Raw genomic sequence first — 24,256 nt, forward strand, 5'->3', positions numbered from 1 at the left:
CGGGGTTTGAAAGGCAGGCATAATTGTTCGCTATGACCGAGAGACGAACATAAAAATGAAAAGAACGTCGGTTGTCCACACAAAAAAAGGATCTTCCAATCGAGGAAATGATGACGATGAAAAGACTAAAAATTAGGACGGGAAATAGAAATAAGGGAACCTCCTACCCTTCCTTTCCACTGCCCCCCTCTTGTATCCCTCGTTGTCCTCATAGATGGCTCGTAGAGACCTTTTCAGATTGAGGAAAGGAACCCCATGACAGAAGTAAGCGCCAGTGAAATGTTCGTATTCTAGATCATTCAACATGATTTGGCCATCGCTATGGTTATCTATACTGATCACTTGATTACAAGACCATCTATTTGAGATTGCACTAGTGCATCGGAGAATCATAACGATCTATGTACTCTGGTATACTGGTATTGGCGCCTCGGCAACTGACTATATTTTATCCTATATACATATACACCCTAAGGATATAGATACCCCTTCTCGAAATAATTCCCATACATATCCACCACCCCGCTTCTTCCCTTGGGAGCCGCATTCCGCACAATCTTCACTTCGCCCCTCCAGTGGCCCTCGATGTAAGGAGGCACCGATCCTTTTGTCAGCCCTGGCGACGGAGATGGAGACCGCCACGGCGACGAGAACGACGGCGAGGTCGGTGTCGGTGAAAGCAGGGTCAAGGTCGACGGACTCGCCGACGATGCCTCCATGGCGCTGCGCCTCCTCCGGTCTGCCTGTACCAGACTTTCGAATTCGGCTTTCTTCCGGCGTCGAAACGCCGCTAGCTCAGCGACCAGGTCAATGTCGGCAACTTCATCATCGGGAACAGCAGTACCGGCAGCAGTACCATCCAAGACGCTAAAATCAGCCAAGGACCCCATCGATGACGATGCAGGCATAGATGTTACTGTCTCTCGCCTATGGCTCCGCTGAGATGTATTCTGGTTTGGCTGGCGTTGATGATGGCCCGGTGACTGGGGACTCGAAGGGAAGTCTGAGTTTGACATGCCAGAGTGGGTGGATTCCGTGTCGGACACAAGGCTGACCTTTTCGTTCAAAATGGCCATGGGAACGTACTTCCCCGGGTCGTTTCTGGGGATCCCGCACTCTTCTTCACCAAAGAAACTAAAATCAGACATGGCTGCGGACCAGAGGTTCTCGGAATCCCGATCTCCCGTGCTTGATTTAGAGATCCCGCGTTGGTTCCGAGGTTTCCATGAAGTCAGTTTTGACGGTCCTTGAAGCTTCGTGGTAGGGGTGATTTCAAGCACTAGATGACGCAGAGAAAACAGTGTTCGAGCGCGGTGCAGCTCAGCCTTTAGTCGAGCTCGGCCGGGTGGCAGCGAGTAGTCTGATCCTGCTTGAAGAGTCGCCAGCAACGCCTCGTTGGAGCATGCAGTAATGAACAAGATGATAGAGTCGATAATGCCCGAATTGCGAGAAACATGTGACGGGACATCAGTCAGTACCAAGGTTTCCAGATGAGGAAGATAGGAAGGGTGAAAGTGCAGGAGCATGTTATCTTTGTTATTATGTCGTAGCGGAGGACCCTGCCTCTTGGGCCGCTTCGAGAGGAGTTCTTTTATGAGCCGACTTCGAGGATCGCCACTAGCTGGTTGTGAGCTCGCTTGCGCCGTTGTTTCAGGAAGATCGATCTTGGTAGATGATAGAGAGGCGAATGGGCCCTCTGTGATCTGCGGGGATGAAACAAGTTCCGCTTCCCGAGCATCAAGAAGAACAGAAGTGCTGTCCTCATTGGCTTTGGGTTCAACTACTTCCGGTGCAAATACCGAGCCTCGTCTAGGAAGTGGCTTGTCTTCACATAAAGCGGGTTTTTGAGGAGAGCCCTGTGTAGCGGGCGACGGCGAAGCCGCAGGTTCAACAATCGATGTATCAGCCAGCTCATATCTCGTTAACGTGTCCGCTGGAAGCTCATAGATTTCCTGAGCAGCGTCCAACTCAGCGTCGTGTGACGCATTAAGCTCCGTGTGGGTAAGAGCACCCGAGAGCTCAGGCAGCAGATCATTCGAGGAAGTGGTCGTGGTAGCAGGAGCATCGACTGTAACAACTGCATGATGGGCTCGTAAATAAGTCAGGTTGTCCTTCGCACTTGAACCAAGGATGGGGATTAGTTTCTCGGCTCCCGGTAGTCTGTGAGAATCTGTGGAATGGGCTGCTCGAGGTCCTTTGTTGATAACATTGGCGGTATCAACGGTTCCAACATCCAGGACATGGAGTCTAGTTGAAGCTAACAGACTTGCCGCTCCTTCCACAGAGAGGTGGTTGCCGGAAATGTACAAGTGGGTGATACCCACATGGGGTAAATCCTCAACCATCAAACGACCTGTGACTGGTTGCGTCAAGATCTTCAGAAAGGCTTCATCCAAACTTGGACGTCTCAAGAGGTCCGAAGGAGAAGACGTAAGAGCGAACTGAGAGCCAGAGCCAGGGTCACGAGGGGCGTTGGGAGATAGAAAAGAAGCCTGTAACAGAGACCGTACAGCCATGTCTGTGAGAAGGTTATCTCTCAAGTCTAAGAAACGCACCCTGGTGCCAATCGCATTCGCCAAGAACTCTGCGTCGTTGTCTTTCAAGCCTAGCCCACGCAGTTTCAGGACTTGAAGGTTCGTGAGCTGTGACAAGGACGCCAGCACTAGGAGATCGCGAGCTGGCTTGGTAAAAGACAAATCAAGGTAAATCAACAGAGGGAATCGAATCAAAGCCTCTGCCAACCCTTGTGACGTCGTGTTTGGTTCCCGTTCTGCTAGGAGTAATCGAATGTTGTACGTCTGGGGATCATCCCCGGGCTCTACAGAGCGGGAATTTCTCTGGGGACTCTTCAACGCAACCATAGAATTGTGGTCGAAGAATGGGAGTTCAGACACCATTAGGGATTGCAGACAAGGCAGATACTCCAGGACCTCCCTCAACCATTCTGGTCGTGGCCCGCCATAGATCTCAGAGAGTGCAGGGGGCAGGTGAAGCGTATGGGTCAGCATGCGCACCTCCAGTCGTGCATACCTCAGGGTCCTCCTAAAGCGCGTCAACGCAACTTCTCCATGTCAGTGGCTGATTGAAATCTCTTCTTCTTCTTCTTCTTCTTCTTCTTCTTCTTCTTCTTCTTCTTCTTTTCTTCGTCCTCCTCTCATTCTTCTTTTCTCAAATGTAAGACGGGTTGCGCACCGTAGACGGCATCATTATCTGTTCCAAAATGTGACGCCGGATCCCCCCACAGAAACGGAATAAATAGCTGGTGCCATCGTCGACACACCAGCGAGACTGCACAGAGGTCTCTGGATGGGATAGAGTGGGCGATGATTACCCAGGCATCTCTGGCGACAGCAGTCTCGTACGATGGTAGAATTTCGTCCATGCTCAGCACTGGAGCGTTCCGGTTTCATCGTTTACGAGTAGTCCTTCAGAGGCAAAACTCCCCCTTTCTTTAGGAAATTTGTGGCAGAGCGACTACTCTTCTCGAGCTTTATAAACCGACAGGCTGCGTGTAACGCCACTCGGGCGCAGTGCTGTGGGGGACGAAGCCGAGAGACGGAGACGACGGTGTCTTTGCAGAGTTGCAAAGATAGAAGACCAAACGTGGAGATCGAGCTGCTATTCGCTGCGGCTCAGAAACCTGGAGCTCTGTGGAACGTTGACCCGTCGTTGAGAGATGGTTGAGATGCTCATATTGCTCAGGGGGGGTGGAGGAAAGAAATCCTACTGATTGTCTTAGTGCCCCGCGGCCGGGTCAGCGTCCAGCTGGTAGTCACGAGGTTTTGTCTATATATAAATCTCTCGGAATACAGGCCGAGAAGGACTTTGTTACTATATTTTTATTGCTGTATGGAAGTCCTACCATTGTTGTCTTTCATTCAAAAGTGACATAATCAGGCACACTCGTATGACGTCAACAGACTCTACTATAGGAAACCAAATACTCCTATCAAGACGAATGTCAAGCCTAGATCTCAGAGAGAACCCGTTTGGTACAGTCCAACAAAGACTCTCCCTCGCCTTCTAGCCGAATAGCTTTGTTCTCGAGCTTCCTGATCGTGGAGAATTCCGCCCCGTGTCCGGCCTGAAAATGCGCCGCAAAGATGAGATCGTAAAGACCATAAAAATCCTCCTTCTCGACACGCTCATATCCCTTCTTGCGCAGGGCCTCGGCGTCGCAGTGTTCTACTTTCCAGTCCGAGACGGTGGTTCCAGTTGCCTGCTGGACGGCTGCGAAGATGTCGTTCTGGCAGATGGTGTACTCGCTGATGAAGATGTATTGGTTCTTGTATTTTCCGGCTGGGAAAGCAGGCGGACCACACACTTTCCGACAGCCACAAGGCTGGTCGTGTCAAGTTTGTTGGTGCCATTGTCGTAAATGATGGCAGAGCGAGTCTCGGGGTCGATGCCCCGAGGGGCGGTAGGATGAGCAAGACACTAAAACATTTTTTTTCTGTTAGCCAGAGACTACATGGAGACTTTTTCTATTATCTTACGCGCCCAGTCATAAAATGGACCGGAAACAATGCTCGTCCAGGTCGTTTGCGGATGAGAAGCCACGGCCTTCTTGAGATACTCCATGATATCGACCTTTTGCTGATAGACCGGGACGGCTTTAAGGGTAGCTTCATTGGTGAGATCCTGTATCCAAGTCCACCTGTGTAAGTCGATGCTCTTTTTTTGCTCTTTTCCTTTGTAAAATATTGAGGCAAGACGACATACGCTTCCAAACTCTGAGGGGATGATTCGCTTCACGCCCACTTCGACAGCAATATCGATTATTTCCTTTTGAAAATCGAGCGAAGCACTGCCAACGGCGAGAACGAGAGCATCTTGTCTAGACAACTCCGAGAGAAGAGATCCCGAGTGTATTTGCCTTTGACTACCTTGACAGTTGGGTCAAATTTAGTCGTCGACTCGGCGCGCGAAAGGACCGTCACATTAAACCTGGAAGCGAGCAGCGCCTTGAGGATAGATTGACCAAGGTTACCACCTCCCTGTGGACAATTAGTTTTCGCTTATAAGACACGGCTGGTTGAAATACTAGCTCCAATCAAAGCCACATTCGAGTAAGGCGACATGTTGATGTTTTCCTTTCTTTGAGGATCTTGAATATATGTTGAGGAAGATGGATGGAATGGAAACCATACTGGTTTCACCACAATATTTATACCATTTCTCAAAGCATCACCAGCAAAGCACTCCGTCATCTTCAATCCACTGAGGAAACATCCGGAGATACTTTGTAGCCAGTTGATTTCGTAGTCTTAGAAGATGATCAATGTCGACTATGCTTGTTTGTATTATGAGGTATTTCTCCATCACTGCGCTGCCAATATCGGAATATCTCAGTCTGTCAGGCGCTTTGTGATATTTTTGAGGCCACATTGTCATCGCACGGACTCGAATTTCTGGATTCAAGACGTTAGACACGAGAAAATCGACGTCGTGGGACAGCGCTCCCGTGAAGGCACTTGAATCTAGTACTAACTTCAAGCATCAGCTGCACGAAGCAAGACGTTTATCGCCGCGACGTTCCCGCGAAGCACATATTGCACAAGCATTGGGGGCGAGAGCTGTGTCTTGTGTTGTCATGACTGTTGGTAAGCGAGGTTGGGAATGAGGATCATACGCCCGGCGGTACAGGATTTGGGGCGGATAGGGGGCTTTTGACAGTCACTTAGGTAGGAATATTGAAGAGAATAACACTAGCATTATGACGAATATGCCATATTGTCTGTGTATGCCAGACTTATAATAATAATTATTATTCTATTGCTATGAGATCAGCAGAGTAAGCCACTCGATGTTGTTCTCTGAAGGAATATGGCGGCGCCCATGACGTCAAGTGCTGAGCAAGTACAAAAGAGGTGTAAACAACCCGACTTGTGTGCTTAAACAGCCCCCTATCTATCTAGTATCTGCATGTTATATCCCTAGTTAAACGCTATATCCTCAGTAGGATGGACGATTGGCACCGCAATACCCGCATGATGCACTATCTTGGCGAATTCCTCGACCTCGACCCGAGCAAGTTCCATCACATTGAGGAGTTTGTCTCTCTTATCGAAGCCATCCGAGAGGGCTTAATTCAGATCGACGAAGATCTGTATATTCCAGATGACCAGATTAACCTGTTCTTCCTCTCTAATCTGCGGTCTCGCGCAGAATGGCACGACTGGGCGACCGCGATGATGCGCGACAAGCGAGTCAATCGCACCGGCAACATCTCTGACACTGCTAAGCGAATGCCGTTCTCGGAATTAGGCAAGAAAGCAATCTCCTATGAGAGCTCGGTTCAACGCAAACCAGCGCCACGAGCCGTGACGTTTGCTCCAGAGCCAGGGACCCATCAGAACATCACAGAAGGAAACCCGCAGGCAAAGGTCGAGATGCCCACACAAGACGAGATCAATGCATTTGTCGTTCGAAGAATGGATCCAAATGGAGGTAGTAGTACGAAGGGAGACCATCAAGGTAGCAGACATAGGAAGAAACCGAGTCAGGAGGAAATCAACGATTTTGTGATGCAGCAGATGCAGCAGGAGCAGCGAAAGAAAGAGCATAAAATACCCTGCAAAAGTCTCAGCCAGCCTGATATGAGAAGAGCCACCCGGTGTGCTTACTGTGGCGAGCCAATGCATCGCTCGAGACTTTGCTGGCGGCGTTGCAGGGCAGCTGCAGAGGAGGTGTAAACAAGACCCTAAGAAATGCATATTTATTGACAGTTTCTAGAGATAGGCCATGCTGAGATGACCTTTGTAACACCGAGAGATATTTTTATTTCCTAATAACTCCCTGGATCCAACGGGGGAGATCTTAGAGTAAACCACTAGGTCCATGACCTCCGAGAAAGGGAAAACCCAGTTGTTGAAGCATGCACTCTTCAAATAACTCATCGTTCTCCAGCGCCATGTCCGCAATCGAGCCGTCCGTTTCCAGCTGCATCTTCCGCAATCGAGCCCGAATCACCGCGCAGGCATCAGCCCATGCGCAGATAATCCCGGACAGACCTTCAAAGAGACTATAGGGGCTATCAGGCATCCGATAATCATTCAACGCTGTCTCCGGGGACTGTTTGAAAGGCTGTGTTTCTCGAGAATGCAAGAGCATGGCGAGGGCCCTCGAAAGGAAATAGTCACCTGAAAGGACACCCCCCCTGGTCACCGAGATGTCTGTGCCTTGCTGTCGCTCTTGGTAGTTCCTTCTCGCTATGTCCATATCATCTTGGTCATACTCAAAGCAGTCGTGCAGGAGAAGCAGAGGCCATGCGTTGCCTGCAATGCCGTGGCAGAGACTGCCGCCTTTGGAAAGAAGTCCTTCTTCCCATACGCTTTCACTGGCAAGATAAATGGCTTCGTCCCATTCCTGCTGCCAGTAGCGGCAGGTCAGGTACGCATCTCTCCGTGCACATGCCAAAAGCATCAGGACGGCAGGGCTCCCATGACAGATCTGCACTAGGGGCGAGCTTCTAGAGGACTCACGTGGTGGAATCGATGTAGGAAGGTGACCGTTGTGAGCGATACACACTCGACACAGACCAGTAATAGTCCCTGCAATTGCTGGTAGATAGTTTCGTGCAGTTCCCTCGTCAAGCTCTTCAAGCCGACAGGCCAGCAATACGCACAAGATACCAGCTGAAGGCATGTAGATTAGCATGAGCATTTCTTCCCGATTGATGGTAGGAAAACCTTACTCATTCCATGAGCCCTGAGCACAGCCACAACCGGTCAGTAAAAGCAGCACCCGCACTGGGGAGTAGACGGAAACTCTTACGCTCCCAGTCCATAGTACCCCTCATGCCACGGCCACATCAGAGGAAGGGCATCCTCATCGCCATGCGCCCGGACATATTCCGCAGCCCCCTGTCTCCCCGATGCAATAATCACATCAATAAGTTCGGGAACCGCCTCGAAGATAGGCAGGAATTTCTGTCTGGTCTCGGAATCAAAGACATGGGTCCTTATATGCACGATTGCCCACAGCAGCCCGGCTCTGCCGAAGAGAATCTCGTCGGCACCCATATCGTGGCCATGATAGAACGCCAGAGGTCCATGGCTAAGCGCCAACTCCACTGCCTCTTCCAGACACGCTATATCGCTTTGAGAGATCCCCAGTGCCGTCTCTCCAGCCGTGGCCTTTTCCAAAATCCGCATCACTAGCGCGGCGATGGGGGAATTCGACGGCAAGGGCGATAGCCGTCCGACCTGGAGAGGTATATCTGGACCATGGGTGGGAATTCGTTGCCTGGCAAGCGTTCGAAAATCAGGCAGCGAAGGCATATCATCAGGCTCGGCCAAGCAGGCAGACTGCTGAGCAAGTCGTAGAAACGCTAGTGCGATCCCTGTTTGTGGGAGTGGAATGCATTATCAGCTTCATGAAGCTTCTCGCAAAGGCCCCTCCCCTCCTTTGTGTGCAATCTGCACAGTCTCGGCTAGCTCGACAGTGTCACTCTTGTTAACTGTGAAGCTTTTTGACCAACCTAAGTTCCCGCTGAAGATCCCCCGTCCGTCATACTCGCCTACGGGCGGGTCACCTGCATGGATGAGCTGGACTCCTTCGCGGATCGCAACCCGGAGCTCTTGAAGAGTCTTCAGTAGGGTCTCTTGATCAATCTGGAGAGGCTGAAGAGTGTTTGGATAGAATTGTGGCCGTTTTAGAGACATGATGGTGTTCGATTAGATGGAGTTGTTGTTTAGGACAATATAGCTCGATGATTTGTCTGCTACAATAAGCAACAACTGCTGACGCAGAACAGCATCAGCAAGAACAAAGAGATCCCAATATTATACAGGGTATTCTCCCGCCCGCTTGCAGCTTACAGAGTACAGTGTTAATTCAATCATGGCTGCAGCAACAGAGGTAGGTGGTAGTCATTGATGCAGAACGTGGACCAATCCGGTTAGCGTATGTCCCAGTCCAGCTAGGCTGGTTTTCAATGGGCCCCATTGATCACGTGGCAGATATCTGACATAAGCAAGTAATTACGGCCGGATCAACAATGATCCATTGCAGGACGACATCTTCTCTTCTGCGTTGACCACATTCCGGTCCCGAGAATACCCAGCGGTCCTTGAAGTGCCCTCGCGAACAGACAACCTGCAACTTAGAATTAGTCCCTGGACTGGGGACAGCGCGCCGATTGCTTAACCCATGCATGGCTTGAGGAAGCGTCAAACCGTTCCAGCTCATTCCAGCCCGTCGTTCCGGTAACTGTTGTCTCCCTCTGGCTAGCGTAGCTGCGTCTGCTGTGGTTTTTTTTGTGTGCCCCAATTTTTGTGTGTACGCGTCTCTTCCATCCCCAGGCCGACTAATATGGTAATTAGTCCCGTGACCGGCGGTGTCCGGCCGAGGGCATCGACATGCCGGCCGTCCATCAGGACCTGGCGTCCGAGTTCATCCCGACCGACAGGGCCCTGTCGAAGACGATTGATCTGCGGCAGGTGATCCTCAGGGATCGGGTCACCGTCGCCACGTTGGTGCCGTTCTCGTGCGCGGCGGAAGTGCCCCGATCGCTGTTGAGGTACCTGTCGGACCAGTTGAACAAGGAGATCGAAAAGGGCGATACGTATTCCATGCTGGATGTCATTTCGCTGAAGGATTTTGGGCCGTATTGGTTCTCGAATTTCGGCGCCATCATGCTTTTGGGTGACATCAAAAGCCTGCAGGAAGTCCTGGCCATGGATCGGACAGCCAACTGGGCCAAGCTCTGCCTGGGCAGTTTCAATATCCGGCCCAACTATCCCGGCCGAAGCAGCCATATCTGTAACGGCATGTTTCTGGTGACAGATGCGGCGCGGAACCGTGGTGTAGGAAGGCTGATGGGTGAAGTATACTTGGAGTGGGCACCCAAGTTGGTTAGTTATCAGCTCTAGTCGAGTCTCGGGGAGAGGCGATTACAGCTTTCGTATGCTGATTGGTATCTGAATAGGGCTACACATATGCTATGTTCAACCTGGTGTATGAGAACAACGTCGCTTCCTGTCGTATCTGGGATGCGTTGGGCTTCAAACGCATCGGCAAAGTGCCGGGCGCTGGTAGACTGTGCGCCTCTCCGGGCGAATACGTGGACGCGATCATCTATGGTCGAGACCTTAACCCGGAGGGAGATGACCTGGTCACCCAGGACCGCTTCGATAAGATCCGATACTACCTCAAGCACCTGAAATACCCCAGAGGCGCTGACCGGGCCGAGAAAAGCCGGCTCAGAAGTGCAGCCACCCACTACAAACTAATCGGCGGCAAGGATGGCGAACCCGAAAAACTGATGTTGAAGGACAAGGAAGTGGTGTCTGATCCGCAGCAGCAGTACGAGATTGCCCAACACATCCACGCCCAGCAACACGCGGGAATCAACAAGACGACAGCGGCGATTGCCGTCAAGTACCATTGGGTGAGAATCAAGGAGACTGTCAGCCGGGTGATCCGAGACTGCCCACAATGCAGGGAGACACTCAAGATCTCCCCAGTGAACAATCACGAGGTCAAAGGTGAAGACGCCTCCTCCTTGCTGGCCGAAACTGGCCAAGCCTTGTCACAGAATCACAACCTCACTGCAGACCATACCATGGAAGATAAATCTGCCGACCCTCCTCCAAGCAGCACCCACTTTGTCACGGATGATGTCAGCGCAATGCCAGAAACCGTGGATGCGATGGGCGACTACACTACCATGCCCCTCGACCCGCAAATAATCGATATCAATTCCCATCTTCCTCGTTTCCAACACCACGCGGCAATAGCCGATCACTATGCCGAGGTCCACGGCCTTCAGGCAGCGAACTTTGGAGATCCTGTCCACCGGAATCCCGGTGCGGACTATCAGATGCTGATGGACGATGGCCCAGATCCGGATTCCCTGCGCCGGGAATCACTCGCCCTAGTCCATGGCCATGTCCATAGCCATGTCCATGTCCATGAGGCGCACCACGAGCAAGAAATGCTCGCCAAATATGTAGAACGGTCGGAAGATGACCTTGATTTTACGTGAGGTCGTCTCGCTGCTGCTCGGCAGCGCTCTGCCCAAGCCCCTATTATGAACCTTACCTATTAGTTACTATACCTCGCACCTATGGACAGTGCGTGGCAGTCCTGTGATTGACACATAAGAATAAATATAAAAATAATTCATCATCTTGTTATATTTTCTCTATCTTCCAAACTATTAATTTACCAGTCAGTCAAAAGTAATTCGCTGTGCTTGTACCTGACGAGGGGGGTAGGGTTAGAGCGGCCCACGATTGGCCGGGAGAAGCTCTCGGAAATTTTGGTCGAGATGCTCCTACGCCAAAGCTGTTGATGCGGACCCCGCGATTCACGTTGTTGCGAGTCTCCAGGCTTGGATTTCACCCGTGGACATTTTGTTCTTCTCTTTGCCTTTGAAAACCACGTTTGGGTAATTTTCCTTTCGAATCCGATCCGCACAAGATGGCCTTTGCCGGCCAAACGCCCACGATCGTCGTGTTGAAGGAAGGTCGGTCAAACCCGCTACTGGATTCCTGGCCTCAAAACGTAGGCTTTTGCTGACCGTCTGGAAAAAAATTCTTTTGGCGGATTCAATAGGCACGGACACTTCTCAAGGAAAAGGACAGATCATCTCGAACATCAACGCCTGTGTTGCGGTCCAGGCGACGATCAAGAGCACTCTCGGTCCCTACGGTGGTGACCTACTGCTTGTGGACGGTAACGGCAAGCAGACCATTACCAACGATGGAGCGACGGTAATGAAGGTGTGTATCGAAAAAAAATTATACTAGCATATATATTTCTATGTGTGTGTGTGCTGACTTGATAGTTGCTGGACATTGTCCACCCTGCCGCCCGCATCCTCACCGATATCGCACGGTCCCAAGACGCCGAAGTGGGTGACGGTACAACATCCGTGGTGGTTCTGGCCGGGGAGATTCTCAAGGAGGTCCGAGATCTGGTCGAGCAAGGCGTGAGCTCACAGACGATTGTCAAGGGTCTGCGGAGAGCCAGTGCGATGGCTGTCAACAAGATCAAGGAGATTGCGGTCGACATGATCGATTCTGCGGACAGCGAGGAGAAGAAGATCGAGACCCTCCGGCGTCTTGCAGGGACGGCGATGAACAGCAAGCTGATCAAGCGGAATGCAGACTTCTTCACAAAGAGTAAGCATGATTTGAACCGGCTAGGGAGAGAGAGAGAGAGAAAGAAGCTGACTGAATGAAAACTTTCAGTGGTCGTGGATGCCGTACTTTCGCTTGACCAGGACGACCTGAACGAGAAGTTGATCGGGATGAAGAAGGTGACTGGTGGTGCTCTTCAGGATACGCTTTTCGTCAACGGTGTCGCCTTCAAGAAGACCTTTTCCTACGCCGGATTCGAGCAGCAGCCCAAGTCCTTCAAGGACCCCAAGGTTGTCTGCTTGAACGTCGAGCTGGAACTGAAGAGCGAGAAGGACAATGCCGAAGTCCGCGTCGAGCAGGTGTCCGAGTACCAGGCTATCGTTGATGCCGAGTGGCAGATTATCTACAACAAGCTGGAGGCTATCTACAAGACTGGCGCCAAGGTTGTGTTGAGCAAGCTGCCCATTGGAGATCTGGCTACACAGTATGTTTCTTCCCCTTCATTACTTATCACACAACCCTTGGGACTTGTCTTGCTTACCACCCACGATATAGGTACTTCGCCGACCGCGACATCTTCTGTGCCGGCCGTGTCTCTACGGATGATATGGACCGCGTCTGCCAGGCCACCGGCGCCTCGACACAGTCTACTTGCAGCGACATTCAGGAACGCCACCTGGGCACCTGCGGTTCTTTCGAGGAGCGCCAGATTGGCGGTGAGCGGTTCAATCTGTTCTCGGAGTGCCCCGAGGCCAAAACCTGCACGCTGGTGTTGCGTGGTGGCGCGGAGCAGTTCATCGCCGAGGTGGAGCGCAGTCTGCACGACGCGATCATGATCGTCAAGCGTGCCCTGCGCAACACGACCATTGTCGCGGGCGGTGGTGCCACCGAGATGGAGCTGTCCAGTTATCTGCACAGCTTCGCGGACCGCAACGTCCCCCACAAGCAGCAGGCGGTGGTCAAGGCGTTTGCCAAGGCCCTCGAGGTGATCCCCCGTCAGCTGTGCGACAATGCCGGCTTCGATGCGACCGACATCCTGAACCGGTTGCGTGTGGAGCATCGCAAGAACAACACATGGGCCGGTGTCGACTTTGACCACGAGGGCGTCCGCGACAACATGGCCGCCTTTGTGTGGGAACCCAGCCTGGTCAAGGTGAACGCGATTCAGGCTGCGGTCGAGGCTGCTTGCTTGATCTTGAGCGTGGATGAGACGATAAGTAAGTTTCTCTCTCTCTCTCTTTCTCTCTTTCTCTCTTTCTCTCTCTCTCTTCATATCCATCTAACCACTCTATAGAGAACGAAGAATCGGCACAGCCGCAAGCTCCCACTCGTGGACTGCCTCCCGGTGCGGCCCAGCAGGCTCTCCGTGGCCGAGGACGCGGCATGCCTAGAAGGTAAGGCATAAACCAGGGGAAACCAGGGTTCAGTTCAGGGGCCAAGGGTAAAGGCATCTAGCATGAGGATAGAGGATCAAATCCGGTTGACTTGACACGACCGTTGTCTGTTGTCTGTTTTTGGACCATGTTCATAGAAAAAAAAACCACCATGGTAGATGTATTTACGAATGATTTGGCATGCACTGAGCACCCATGCCCGAATCCATCAGTGATGGCCTGACAGTACCACAAGTGACGACGGAGTACTAGTCATAGGCTCCACGCAGAGATTAGAGTCGCAAATCATCCTTATTATCTTAATTCATATAAAAGTATAATCTACCTGGAATGTCTCCGGGTCCATAGAATCCATCCATCACCCTGGTCTCTGGTTTGGAATTGCTTCAGAGCAGAGAATCAGTGGAGCAACAATTGTCCAGGGCTGGCTGAGCTGAACCTCTCGGGGAGGCCGACGGGAGACGGACACTGGCCAGTGGTCAGGAGTGGACAATACGTGACGATTCACTGGCAGCAACAGAAAAGGAGAACAAACAAGAACCACCACAAGCGGGACCTGACGGAGTACGGAGCAGCTAAATCTAGCCTGGCTCTGAATCTCTTTCTGGTGTTTTTATTTTTCTTTTCCCTTCTTGCGTCCCCCGCGTGTTTCTTCTCGAACGCGATCCGTGTGATCCGTACAACCGGCCAGTACTAGGTTCCTAGTACTCCGTACCTCCTTATTAGGTACCTAATCGAACGAGGAGGTAAAACTGCCCCTCTTCACTGTTGATCTGCCTGACTGCTGCCCTTGTCCACGTCAAGACCAATCGTCGACCGTCCTCGAGGAAACCGGGCAGTCTTGGAAAACCCATTGTGTTGGGTTTCTGGGTTTCTGTGCCAAGCCTCTCCCGCTGACAGAATACGTGATCTGACGCTTCTACTTCTACTGTACGCATCGGCTTGTTTTGCCCCTCCTATTATCCCCATCCTTGGGAGTTTTTTTTTTCTTCTCGCTTGCTCAGATAAATACTCACCTCTGGTTTCTTGACTCCAGTGCCTTCTGAGATCGCTCGCCACGTCATGTCGTACGGATATCCGGGTTACTCTGGGGGTCCGCCGGGCTATCCCCCGCCTCATCACCAGTACGCCCCTCCCAGCTATCCCCCTCCGCAGCAGCAGCAGCAGCAGTACCAGTGAGTAGAGAGCGCCGATCGAATATCTCGTGGTGTTGCTTGTACTGATGGTGGCAACTTTCTTGTCTCTCTTCTGTCTTACAGCCAAGCTCCTCCTCAGGCTCCTCCCCAGGGCTACGGCGGTTATCCAGGTCAAGCCTATCATCACCAGCACCAGCCTCAGAATGCACCTCAAGCGAACCCCTATGGCTATGCGCAGCCTTCTCCCCAAGCTTACCACGGAACACCTCCTCAGAACTCATATGATGTATGTGTCGAGAATCATTTCCTCCAAGCGTTTGCCAGCCAGGCTGACAGGTGGATAGCAGCAGGGCTATTCGGGATACGGACAGCAGCCGTCACACTCGCCGGCGCCGAGCGGGACACCTATGGGACAACAACGTGAGTCCGATCCAGCTGGTTCCTCCTAATTTTTTTTCTTATTCTTGTCGACTGAAATCCGATATATAGCCATGCACAGGACTCAGGCCCCGTCCAATCCTAATGGACCTGCACGTCCGCCTAGTCAGCCGGTTTCCTTCGGACAGGGTGCGCCCCAAGGTTATACTTTCCAGTACTCGCAGTGCACTGGAAAGAGAAAGGCGTTGTTGATTGGTATCAACTATTTCGGTCAGAAGGGCCAGCTGCGCGGCTGTATCAACGATGTGAAGAACATGTCCACCTACTTGAACCAGAACTTCGGCTATGCGCGGGAAGATATGGTGCTCTTGACCGACGACCAGCAGAACCCAATGAGCCAGCCGACCAAGGCAAATATCCTGCGAGCCATGCACTGGTTGGTCAAGGATGCGGAGCCCAACGACTCGCTCTTCTTCCACTACTCAGGTTAGCCATGGTTTCCTTTGTGTTATTTTGTTTTGTTTTACTCTCCCCCCGATTTCTTTCTTCTCTGTTAACATTTTGCGGTAGGACATGGTGGTCAAACCCCAGATCTTGACGGCGATGAAGACGACGGTTATGATGAAGTCATCTACCCGGTCGATTTCCGTGCAGCGGGTCATATTGTCGACGATGAGATGCATCGGATCATGGTGAAGCCACTCCAATCGGGCGTTCGGCTGACGGCGATTTTCGACTCGTGCCACTCGGGCTCTGCCCTGGATCTCCCGTACATCTATTCCACACAGGGTATCATCAAGGAGCCCAACCTGGTCAAGGAAGCCGGTCAGGGCCTGCTGGGTGTGGTGTCTGCCTACGCTCGTGGCGACATGAGCACCATGATGTCGTCAGCAATGGGTTTCCTGAAAAAGGCCACCCAGGGCGACGAAGCCTACGAGCGCACCAAGCAGACCAAGACCAGCCCTGCCGATGTTATCATGTGGTCCGGCAGCAAGGACGACCAGACCAGCCAGGATGCTCAGATTTCCGGCCAGGCGACCGGAGCCATGTCTTGGGCTTTCATCTCGGCCCTCAAGAAGAACCCACAGCAGAGCTATGTGCAACTTCTGAACAGCATCCGGGAGGAGCTGGCCTCCAAATACACTCAGAAACCACAGCTGAGCGCCAGTCACCCTTTGGGTACGTTTTTGTCCTGATCTCGCCAAAAATCATCAGGGCTCTAACTAACCTTTTCTCTCTCTCTTTTTCAGATGTCAACCTCCCATATGTAATGTAGATACCGCGTGTGAAAATAATCGGTCTTCCCACATTTTCTTTTCCCTTTTTTCTCGATTGCGATTCTTGTGCAAATTATACCTGGAAGAGTCGATACGAACCATATTCTCTTGATGGGTGCCCCAGCTGGACCTTCTCTTACAATTCATCTTCGGAGTCTTGTCTTCTCTTTCTTCTTTTCCTCCTCTTCTTTTCTTCTTTTTTCTGTCTCCGTCATCATCTATCTCTAGCCATCATGCTGAGCTTCAACGGGAAGGGTTGTGGAAAAAGGCGCAGGTTGCGATGCATACATTCATTAATAGCAATGGGAGAAGCTTTTTCTTTCCATTATCTTGTCCTGCTGTAAATGCTCTGAGAATATTTCTTGCTGTGATTTGATTGACCATGAAGGAAGCAGACACAACCATCAATCGACCGTACCTCCGTCCAACCCAAGGAGCAGAATTTCAACAACAAAAGATTCAAGGAAATTCCAGGAAAATAGATCAAATAACGAAAGACAGAGCAAGGCCCCTGTGGCGTTGATATGACGGTCTGACAGTGCTACCGGCGGAAGACTCCTCCGAATGACAGCAGACAGCTCTCAGTTGCCAAAAAGCGGCTCGGATCGATCTATGAACTGGACTTGGAGATACTAGTGAGTGCAGGTATCTGCGTTTAATCCTTTCTCTTTTTAAGCATTCGTTCTCTGTACATATGACTATTGAACCCTGTCATGCAGTCTTACCTCCAATATCGTCAATTCGGAAAACAACTGGAAAACCAAATTGTCGGCCGGCACGACCATGTCGACCAGGGCCCGGTCGATGGGACACTGCCCGGACGGGAGGAAGAAGAAGAGCGACACGGAGCCGAGCACTGCCTCGAGGAATCCGGCAGCTCGAGCATGATACACGGGCACTCGGTACGACTGGACATGGTGCTGGGCGGGGAGCTCGAACGCGGCGACTTCACGATTCCCTCGCATGTCTGTCCGTACCAGATCAGCACGCGCGAGGCTACAGGCGCTTCGATCGATGTGCGAGTCTTTGGCTTGCAGCTGGACCACCGACGCTGGGGCAAGACCGTCGTCATCGCATACGAGGGAGACCACGACCCCTTGGATCCACACAACTGGCGCCTTGTATGGAAGATTTCCACTACGTTCCTCGTCTCAATGATCAGTGCGCTTGGCGGCTTCGCCTCGGTGGACAATGGTGGAATTTTGCTCAAACTACTACACGAACAGGGTGGGAGTTTCGTGACCCAGGCCCTCTCCACTACGGGTATGTGTTTGTGGCTCCATGTCTGGGGGGGGAAGGGGGGAGGTTGCATTGACTCTTCCAGGGATTTATCTGTTCGGATACGGACTGGGAGGAATGATCACCGGTCCTTTCTCTGAGGTGTTTGGTCGCAATCCAATCTACATCTTCTCCCTGACCATGCTGTGCCTTTTCGAAATGGGTAGCGGCCTTTCGTCTACGATTGGCACACACATTGCTTGCCGGTTCGTTTCTGGATTTTTCGCTTCGGTGACCGTGGTGGGCTCCGGGGGCTCGCTGAACGACATCTGGTCGCCCATCCAGCGCGTCTGGGCGTTCCCCATCTACGCCAGCGCCACCTATATCGGGACCATAGTCGGGATTGTCCCTAGTTCCCTAATTGGGACGTCGCTCTCGTGGGCCCGGCATTGGGTTTCGTGGATCGACATCATCCTCGCCGCCAGCCTTCTCGTCTTCGTCCTCCTCTTCCAGCCGGAGACGTACGCGCCGTCTCTGATGCGGTGGAAGGCGCGGCACCTGCGTCGGTTAACAGGCGACAATCGCTACCGCGCTCCAGTGGAGCAGACCGAGGTGAGCTTCAGCTCCCGCCTGGCACATGCCCTGTACCGCCCTGTGATTTTCATGATACGCGAGCCCATCGTCGGTCTGGTCTCGCTCTACCTCGCCCTCATCTTCATCGTCCTCTACACCTTTCTCGCCGGGTACATCTACATCTTCGTCAAACTGTATCATCTATCGCCCGCGCTCGTCGGGGCTCTCGCGCAGAGCACCTCTGTCGGGGTGGCGATCTCCTGGCTGACGGTCCCGCTGGCGATGAAATGCGTCCAGCGCGACGTTGCCCTCGCCTCGAGCCGCGGCCACTCGCGCCCACCCCCGGAAATCAGCCTGTACATGGCGATGTTTGGGGCGCCGGCGATCCCAATCTCGCTTTTTTGGTTGGGCTGGACGGCTCGCCCGTCCATCTCGCCGTGGTCGGCGCTCGGCGCGTCCGCCCTCTTCGGGTACGGCTCCATCTGCGTCATCATCTCCATGCTGCAGTACATCGCCGATACGTTCGAGTTCTACGCCGCCAGCGCGATGGGCACCGTCTCGCTGGTCCGCTTCGCGGCCGCGGGCGGCGTCGTCACCGTCTCGTTTCCCTTTTACGAAAACCTCGGCGTCGGTGATACCCTTACCATCTTGGCTTGTCTGAGCTTTGCCATGCTCCCCATGCCCTATATCTTTTATAAATTCGGCCACCACATTCGTAGGCTGAGTATATATGCTGTCCGTTAATTGAATTTGGTGTAATTATTTTTCTACTCAACTTTAAGATGAGAAAAGCTGGATAGATTCTCATTATCAAGCGCAAACGATTCAGAACTTTTGCCTGGCCGTCCATTTCATATCTTCTACTAGTCGTATTCGTGACAACGATCATTGCAACCTTTTTGCTTGCAGAACCCTTCATTGAGCAGTGAGTCCACAGGAGCACTGGGAAATTTTGGTCTCCATGAAAACAGCTTATCGTGTTGACGGACCCCATATATCATATTTAATGTACCCAGCTTGAAGGGGTGGTGGTTTATATCCACTGTTCAGGGATACTTCGTAGTGCTCTCAGCAACGGCAAACCGGTAGGCCGAGCATCGAACTTTCTTTCAAAGCAGCAAGGTTGGGAATGGGTAGGTGGTTTTTTTTGTCTTCATGCCGAAACAATGACAATCTTTATCACCATCGTTTAGGAGCCGAGACCACTGTCCGCGAAAAGGAAGCGCTAACGGTCTCTTTCGCTTTCTTCCGTTGCATGGCAATGATCCCCGTCCGATCAGTGACAGGCGTCGCATTGATAATGCTGTCAAAGGCTTCGTCCTCGCTTCCGGCTGTTCCAGACTCTGCGTCCGAATCGACGAGTGCCTCTGGTCCAGGTTCAGGTCGCGCAATCTTCTCCGGTTCCGGTTTGTCCGTCGCCGAAGGGTTTTGAAAGGATTTTGAGCCGAGGATCTTGCGTCTGATCTCGGCCATCTGTTCCTCATCTTCGGAATCATCCGAGATCGCAAATGGATCTTTATCTTCTTCCTCTTCTTCCTCTTCACCGTTGTCGTCATCGTCGTCCGTACCTTTCTCTTCGTCACTGGCATCTTCATCGTCATCATCGTCGTTCTCTTCCTCGTCTGAGTCTGACGCTGGAGCTCGTCGATTGGTATTTCCGCTTGTCCAAATGTCGTCTCCTCCCTCGGCTCGACTATCTTCGTACTCCTTCTCAATCTTGGCCAGCCATTCTTCCTCAGCTTTCTTGATCTCTTCTTCGTTGGCGCACGCGGCATAGCGCTTGAACAACTGCGCATTGATTTCAAGGAAGGCCTCGCCGTAGCGGAAGTGCTTCAGGACCTCTTTGGCCCAGTCTTCGTGTCCGCAGATACAGAAGCAGGCGGCCAGGGCTTCGACACAGTTTAGACGCCATGGTTTACCGTAATTGACCGTATTCGCCGCAACAAGATAGGGTACTGGTAGAAGAGTCAGCAGGACTTCCTATATTCCAATATTATACTCTACCATCACTCACAGAGTCTTTCGCATCTCCCGCCAATGCGAGACCACGGCACCTCCTTCACGCGCACCCACGAACATTCAACCACCGCAGCACCGTACTGTTCCAACAAGTCTCGGTCGGCAGGCGATACGATACGTTTCGCATTCGGTCTAGAGAGTCGAAAGATGATCAGTCTTAGAAACCGAAACAGAGAAGCTGAGCATCCAAAACGTACGAGATGACAACTCCGGGAAACTTGTGACCAATCTGCAGCTCTCGCATCAACCCAAAGTTCATAAGCCTCTTTCCAGAGCATCTCTTAGGATCGCAGTGTCCCAGATCCCAACAAGCAGCCTTAAAGGGGGGCCTGGAGCCATCGGTCTCGTCCTCGCCGCGGGGTGCTGGGCGCGGGCGGGGTGCTGAGAATTTTTTGCCTCCTCGCGAGAAGTTGTCTTTCTTGTGTCGGACCATAGTGAATCTTAGGAATAGATAGAAGACAGTGATAATAATAATAATAATGAGGAAGTAGAATAATCTTCCAAAAGAAACACTGTTATCAAAGACGAAAGAAGAGTGCGTCTGCAGCTGGTGCTTGCAGGATGGTTGCCCGCCCACACGTGGGGACGAACGTGGCTAAGCAGTCCGTCATGGCCCAACCCGAAAGTCGCCAGCTTGGATCAACTTCACGTCCCTCTTCGCCCTCTAGCGCGCGCACCCTCGATCGCCAGCGTTTGACGTGCTGTACCGGCCGGTGCCTATCATTGGCTGCGAAAGAAACCTCTCTGCCTGCCACCTCTCTCGTCCCTCTCGTCACCCTGGAGGCGGCATCAGCACGGATGGCAGCTAGGGACCGTTTCGGTGCCTATGCTGACCCAAGCCTCTCCCTGCTCCAGCGAGCCATCCGTGAGTTGAATCGTCGATTCCACGCGTCAAAGAAGATGAATGGGTGCTGATTGTTATGTTTTTATCTCTCAAAAAGGGAACGCTTGTGATCCGCAGAACTACGAACCCAACCTAGCCTTGAACCTCGAAGTCGCGGACCTGATAAACACAAAAAAAGGCAATGCGTGAGTTTTGGGCTGGTGTCGCTAGCACAGGGCGCAGCGCGTTCTGACGGTATATAGACCCCGAGAAGCTGCCATTGAGATTGTCCACTTCATCAATGCCCGGAATCAAAACATCTCGATACTCGCGTTGGCGGTAAGTTGTCATCGTATCCTTTCTACAAACCGCGGTGGGCATCCTGGTGCGGGAGCTGACCAAGTCTGGCACATAGCTCCTCGATATATGCGTGAAGAACTGTGGATACCCTTTCCATCTGCAAATTAGCACCAAGGAGTTTCTGAATGAGCTGGTACGGCGGTTCCCGGAGCGGCCACCCATCCGGCCCTCGCGGGTTCAGCATCGGATTCTGGAATCAATCGAGGAATGGCGGCAGACGATCTGTCAGACTTCGCGGTACAAGGAAGATCTAGGCTTCATCAGGGACATGCACCGTCTGCTACTCTACAAGGGCTACTCGTTCCCGGAAGTCCGCCATGAAGATGCTGCGGTTCTAAACCCGAGCGATGTATGTCTTGCGTGTCGCGGCTTGAGGGAACGCTTTTGACTGACTGAATATTTTTCTTCTTCAAAGAATCTTCGTTCGGCCGAGGAAATGGAAGAGGAAGACCGGGAAGCCCAGTCGGCCAAACTACAGGAGCTCATCCGAAGAGGCACGCCTGCAGACCTACAGGAAGCCAACCGGTTAATGAAGGTAATGGCTGGATATGATAACCGACACAAAACCGACTATCGGGCCAAGGCAGCGGAAGAGGTTGCCAAGGTTCAGCAAAAGGCCAAGATCCTTGAGGAGATGCTCCAGAGTCAGAAACCCGGGGATAAGTTGGAAGATGGAGACGTATTTGAGGTAGGCCTTTTTGTCGTCCTGGTGATATATAGGGTACTGATCTTTTTTTTTCAGGAGCTTGCTGGCGCTTTACGAAGCGCCCATCCCAAGATCCAAAAGATGTGTGAGGAGGAATCGGACGACCCAGAAGCAGTGCACAAGTTGCTGGAGATCAATGACAGCATACACCGAACAATTGAACGGTATAAGCTGATGAAGAAAGGCGATTTTGACGGCGCGACCAGAATCCCCAAGGGTACGCTGGGCACGACGACTGGGGTCTCTAAGAATGCCAACAACGAGCTGTCTCTAATCGATTTCGACCCGGAACCGAGCTCGAACGGGAATAGCAACGAAGGAGCTGCTGCTCCGGCAGTGAGCTCGCTGGAGAATGACTTGCTCGGTTTGTCATTCCAGGATAGGGTGCCGGCCCCGTCGGGGGGGATCTCCCTGGGAATGGGCGCTTCTCAAGTGACAGAACCCATCAGTTTCACACCCTCTGTTCAGCAAACACCCGCTGCTTTCAGGTCTAGCTATGATGCCCTTGCTTCGCTCAACCCCTCCCGACCGACTTCCAAACCGTCGACTCCTGTTCCTTCATTGTTCCAGCAGCAACAACAACAGCAGCAGCCAGCAACAGCCACTCCCCCACCCCCAACAGACCCGTTTGCGGCCTTGGTATCGGCCAGCCCGCGCGTGGCCAGTCCGTTTACCCCCTCGGTGTCCCAGAGCCCGCGGCCAGGCGCGGTTTCGACTTCTCTGCTTGATCTTGGCGGGCTCCTCGACTCTGCTCCCGCGCCCGCAGCACAACCTGCAGCGGCGCCTGTCACGACGACAGTCGAGGACGATGAATGGAGCTTTGCCTCGTCGCTGCCAGAAGCCAGTGCTCTTCCCAGACAGAACAAGATGCAGGTTCTAAATTCGTCGCTGCGGATCGACTTTGCCGTGCGCCGGCCCCCGAACGCGCCTAATGGGCGTCAGATCCATATTGTGGCGATCTTTTCCAATACGACGAGCCAAGCGCTGAGCGAGCTGCACTTTCAGGTTGCCGTAGAAAAGGTATTTCTAGTTATTGGATATGTTGAACGAACGAGGCTAACTCTTCTAGGCATACAGTCTCCAGCTGCGGCCCCAGTCCGGCCGAGACATCGCGCCACTGCAGCAGAACGGAGTGCAGCAGGAGATGCTCCTGGACGGGATCGACAGCGGCAAGGGTAACTCGGTGAAGATCCGGTTCCGAGTGTCATACAAGATCGATGGGCAGATCAAGGAGGAACAAGGCATGGTGCCCGCCTTGGGGATTCAATAGTACTTACCTTAGAAGGTACCCAAGTGAGTTTCATGGAGTCTATACGGCATATACTACAGCACGTCTTCTTTTTTTTATTTCTTTTTTCTTCTCTCTCTCTCTATCTCTCTCTCTCTCTCTCTCTCTCTCCCTCTCTTTTTTCAGCACATAGTATCACCAATCAATATACATTATTCTTTTCTACCGTCAGGTCGATCTTCCGCTTTTGGTTAAACAAAGTCAAGTGTGAGTAATGGCGTTTCTCGGACCCGACTCGGTCGTAGGAATAAACCTACACACGGTAGTGGAATAGAAGGAATTGACTACCTGTCTACCTGGGGACAAAGAATTGCACCATCTACAATCTTGTGTTTAATACAGTCAATTCCTCGAGTACTCAATTATACAGAGTGAGATGCTGAGGCATATTTGGGTCGGAAAGCCAATTTGGCGTTGAACCAGAGATGACGACCAGCCCGGCATGCGCATCAGGTAATTACTCCGTGTATGGAGAGGGTAGATCTGCAGATCTCCATATATAGACTGGATAATTAATCATACGTAGAGTTCTAGTACTTTGTATTTATGCTTCGACATGCCTAAATACAGATTATACAGAGTACTATCCATGCAAGTACCTCTAATTGGTATTCCTAGTTTCAAACCGGTGTCTTCTGTCTTCTGTATGGAGATTCTTAAATTTGGGCTGTAATCATACTACATACAAACTTACTAGGATCTCTTGAGGACGGAGTACTCCCGTAGTCTCACTTGATTGATGCCGCTCATCCGAGTGGACTACGTAGAACGGGAGTAGTCCGTACGATCTGTAATAGACTAGGAACCACCTAGTCACGGGCGGAGAATTTCTCCTTGTGAGGGATTCTAGACCCATGCAGTCAGTGGCTAGTTAGTGCGTTTCGAATGAATAGGAGTTAACTAGAAAAACAGGGAATACTCCGAATAGTCCTAATGGAGGATGGATACCCCGAAGTCATCTCCGAGTTCAGCTGTTGACTACAGAGTAGTATGAC

The 24,256-nt window shown here is 52.0% G+C and overlaps 10 protein-coding genes across 10 annotated transcripts; 6 read left to right on the forward strand and 4 right to left on the reverse strand.

Moving 5' to 3' along the window:
• Positions 1-406: 406 nt before the first annotated feature.
• On the reverse strand, positions 407-3,779 carry ASPZODRAFT_131009 (hypothetical protein). Its single transcript, XM_022722648.1, has 2 exons — positions 3,193-3,779; positions 407-3,061 (listed from the first exon to the last, which is right to left on the reverse strand). Exons 1-2 carry the CDS (start codon positions 3,380-3,382, stop codon positions 471-473), a joined length of 2,781 nt encoding a protein of 926 aa, XP_022582016.1. The 5' UTR covers positions 3,383-3,779; the 3' UTR covers positions 407-470.
• Positions 3,780-3,967: 188 nt separating this feature from the next.
• Positions 3,968-5,081, reverse strand: ASPZODRAFT_141097 (hypothetical protein; the record flags this gene model as incomplete). The annotated part of the gene is made up of 5 exons (XM_022724717.1): positions 3,968-4,323; positions 4,497-4,641; positions 4,723-4,845; positions 4,887-4,997; positions 5,028-5,081. The coding sequence occupies 5 exons, from the start codon at positions 5,079-5,081 to the stop codon at positions 3,968-3,970; spliced, it is 789 nt and encodes a 262-aa protein (XP_022582017.1).
• Positions 5,082-5,540: 459 nt separating this feature from the next.
• Positions 5,541-6,730, forward strand: ASPZODRAFT_131013 (hypothetical protein). The gene has a single exon (XM_022722649.1). The coding sequence runs from the start codon at positions 5,964-5,966 to the stop codon at positions 6,693-6,695; it is 732 nt and encodes a 243-aa protein (XP_022582018.1). The 5' UTR covers positions 5,541-5,963; the 3' UTR covers positions 6,696-6,730.
• An 89-nt stretch (positions 6,731-6,819) lies between these two features.
• On the reverse strand, positions 6,820-8,666 carry ASPZODRAFT_63312 (hypothetical protein; the record flags this gene model as incomplete). Its single annotated transcript, XM_022729137.1, has 4 exons — positions 6,820-7,637; positions 7,697-7,710; positions 7,777-8,291; positions 8,463-8,666. The coding sequence occupies 4 exons, from the start codon at positions 8,664-8,666 to the stop codon at positions 6,820-6,822; spliced, it is 1,551 nt and encodes a 516-aa protein (XP_022582019.1).
• Positions 8,667-9,317: 651 nt separating this feature from the next.
• Positions 9,318-11,132, forward strand: ASPZODRAFT_131017 (hypothetical protein). Its single transcript, XM_022722650.1, has 2 exons — positions 9,318-9,857; positions 9,932-11,132. Exons 1-2 carry the CDS (start codon positions 9,363-9,365, stop codon positions 10,988-10,990), a joined length of 1,554 nt encoding a protein of 517 aa, XP_022582020.1. The 5' UTR covers positions 9,318-9,362; the 3' UTR covers positions 10,991-11,132.
• A 295-nt stretch (positions 11,133-11,427) lies between these two features.
• On the forward strand, positions 11,428-13,487 carry ASPZODRAFT_64551 (hypothetical protein; the record flags this gene model as incomplete). Its single annotated transcript, XM_022729244.1, has 6 exons — positions 11,428-11,473; positions 11,563-11,729; positions 11,795-12,131; positions 12,201-12,573; positions 12,645-13,306; positions 13,384-13,487. 6 exons carry the CDS (start codon positions 11,428-11,430, stop codon positions 13,485-13,487), a joined length of 1,689 nt encoding a protein of 562 aa, XP_022582021.1.
• Positions 13,488-14,519: 1,032 nt separating this feature from the next.
• On the forward strand, positions 14,520-16,420 carry ASPZODRAFT_131019 (hypothetical protein). Its single transcript, XM_022722651.1, has 6 exons — positions 14,520-14,658; positions 14,743-14,905; positions 14,964-15,039; positions 15,109-15,483; positions 15,568-16,176; positions 16,248-16,420. Exons 1-6 carry the CDS (start codon positions 14,546-14,548, stop codon positions 16,271-16,273), a joined length of 1,362 nt encoding a protein of 453 aa, XP_022582022.1. The 5' UTR covers positions 14,520-14,545; the 3' UTR covers positions 16,274-16,420.
• A 1,030-nt stretch (positions 16,421-17,450) lies between these two features.
• Positions 17,451-19,240, forward strand: ASPZODRAFT_131020 (hypothetical protein). The gene has a single exon (XM_022722652.1). It carries the CDS (start codon positions 17,556-17,558, stop codon positions 18,807-18,809), a length of 1,254 nt encoding a protein of 417 aa, XP_022582023.1. The 5' UTR covers positions 17,451-17,555; the 3' UTR covers positions 18,810-19,240.
• Positions 19,241-19,244: 4 nt separating this feature from the next.
• Positions 19,245-20,517, reverse strand: ASPZODRAFT_141103 (hypothetical protein; the record flags this gene model as incomplete). Its single annotated transcript, XM_022724718.1, has 3 exons — positions 19,245-20,020; positions 20,080-20,216; positions 20,282-20,517. 3 exons carry the CDS (start codon positions 20,515-20,517, stop codon positions 19,245-19,247), a joined length of 1,149 nt encoding a protein of 382 aa, XP_022582024.1.
• A 365-nt stretch (positions 20,518-20,882) lies between these two features.
• Positions 20,883-23,243, forward strand: ASPZODRAFT_63344 (hypothetical protein; the record flags this gene model as incomplete). The annotated part of the gene is made up of 7 exons (XM_022729141.1): positions 20,883-20,949; positions 21,026-21,113; positions 21,171-21,246; positions 21,323-21,616; positions 21,683-21,955; positions 22,010-22,993; positions 23,043-23,243. The coding sequence occupies 7 exons, from the start codon at positions 20,883-20,885 to the stop codon at positions 23,241-23,243; spliced, it is 1,983 nt and encodes a 660-aa protein (XP_022582025.1).
• Between the last annotated feature and the right edge of the window lie 1,013 nt (positions 23,244-24,256).

This window comes from Penicilliopsis zonata (genome assembly GCF_001890105.1).
Source record: "Penicilliopsis zonata CBS 506.65 unplaced genomic scaffold ASPZOscaffold_5, whole genome shotgun sequence".
NCBI classification, from domain to species: Eukaryota; Fungi; Ascomycota; class Eurotiomycetes; order Eurotiales; family Aspergillaceae; genus Penicilliopsis; species Penicilliopsis zonata.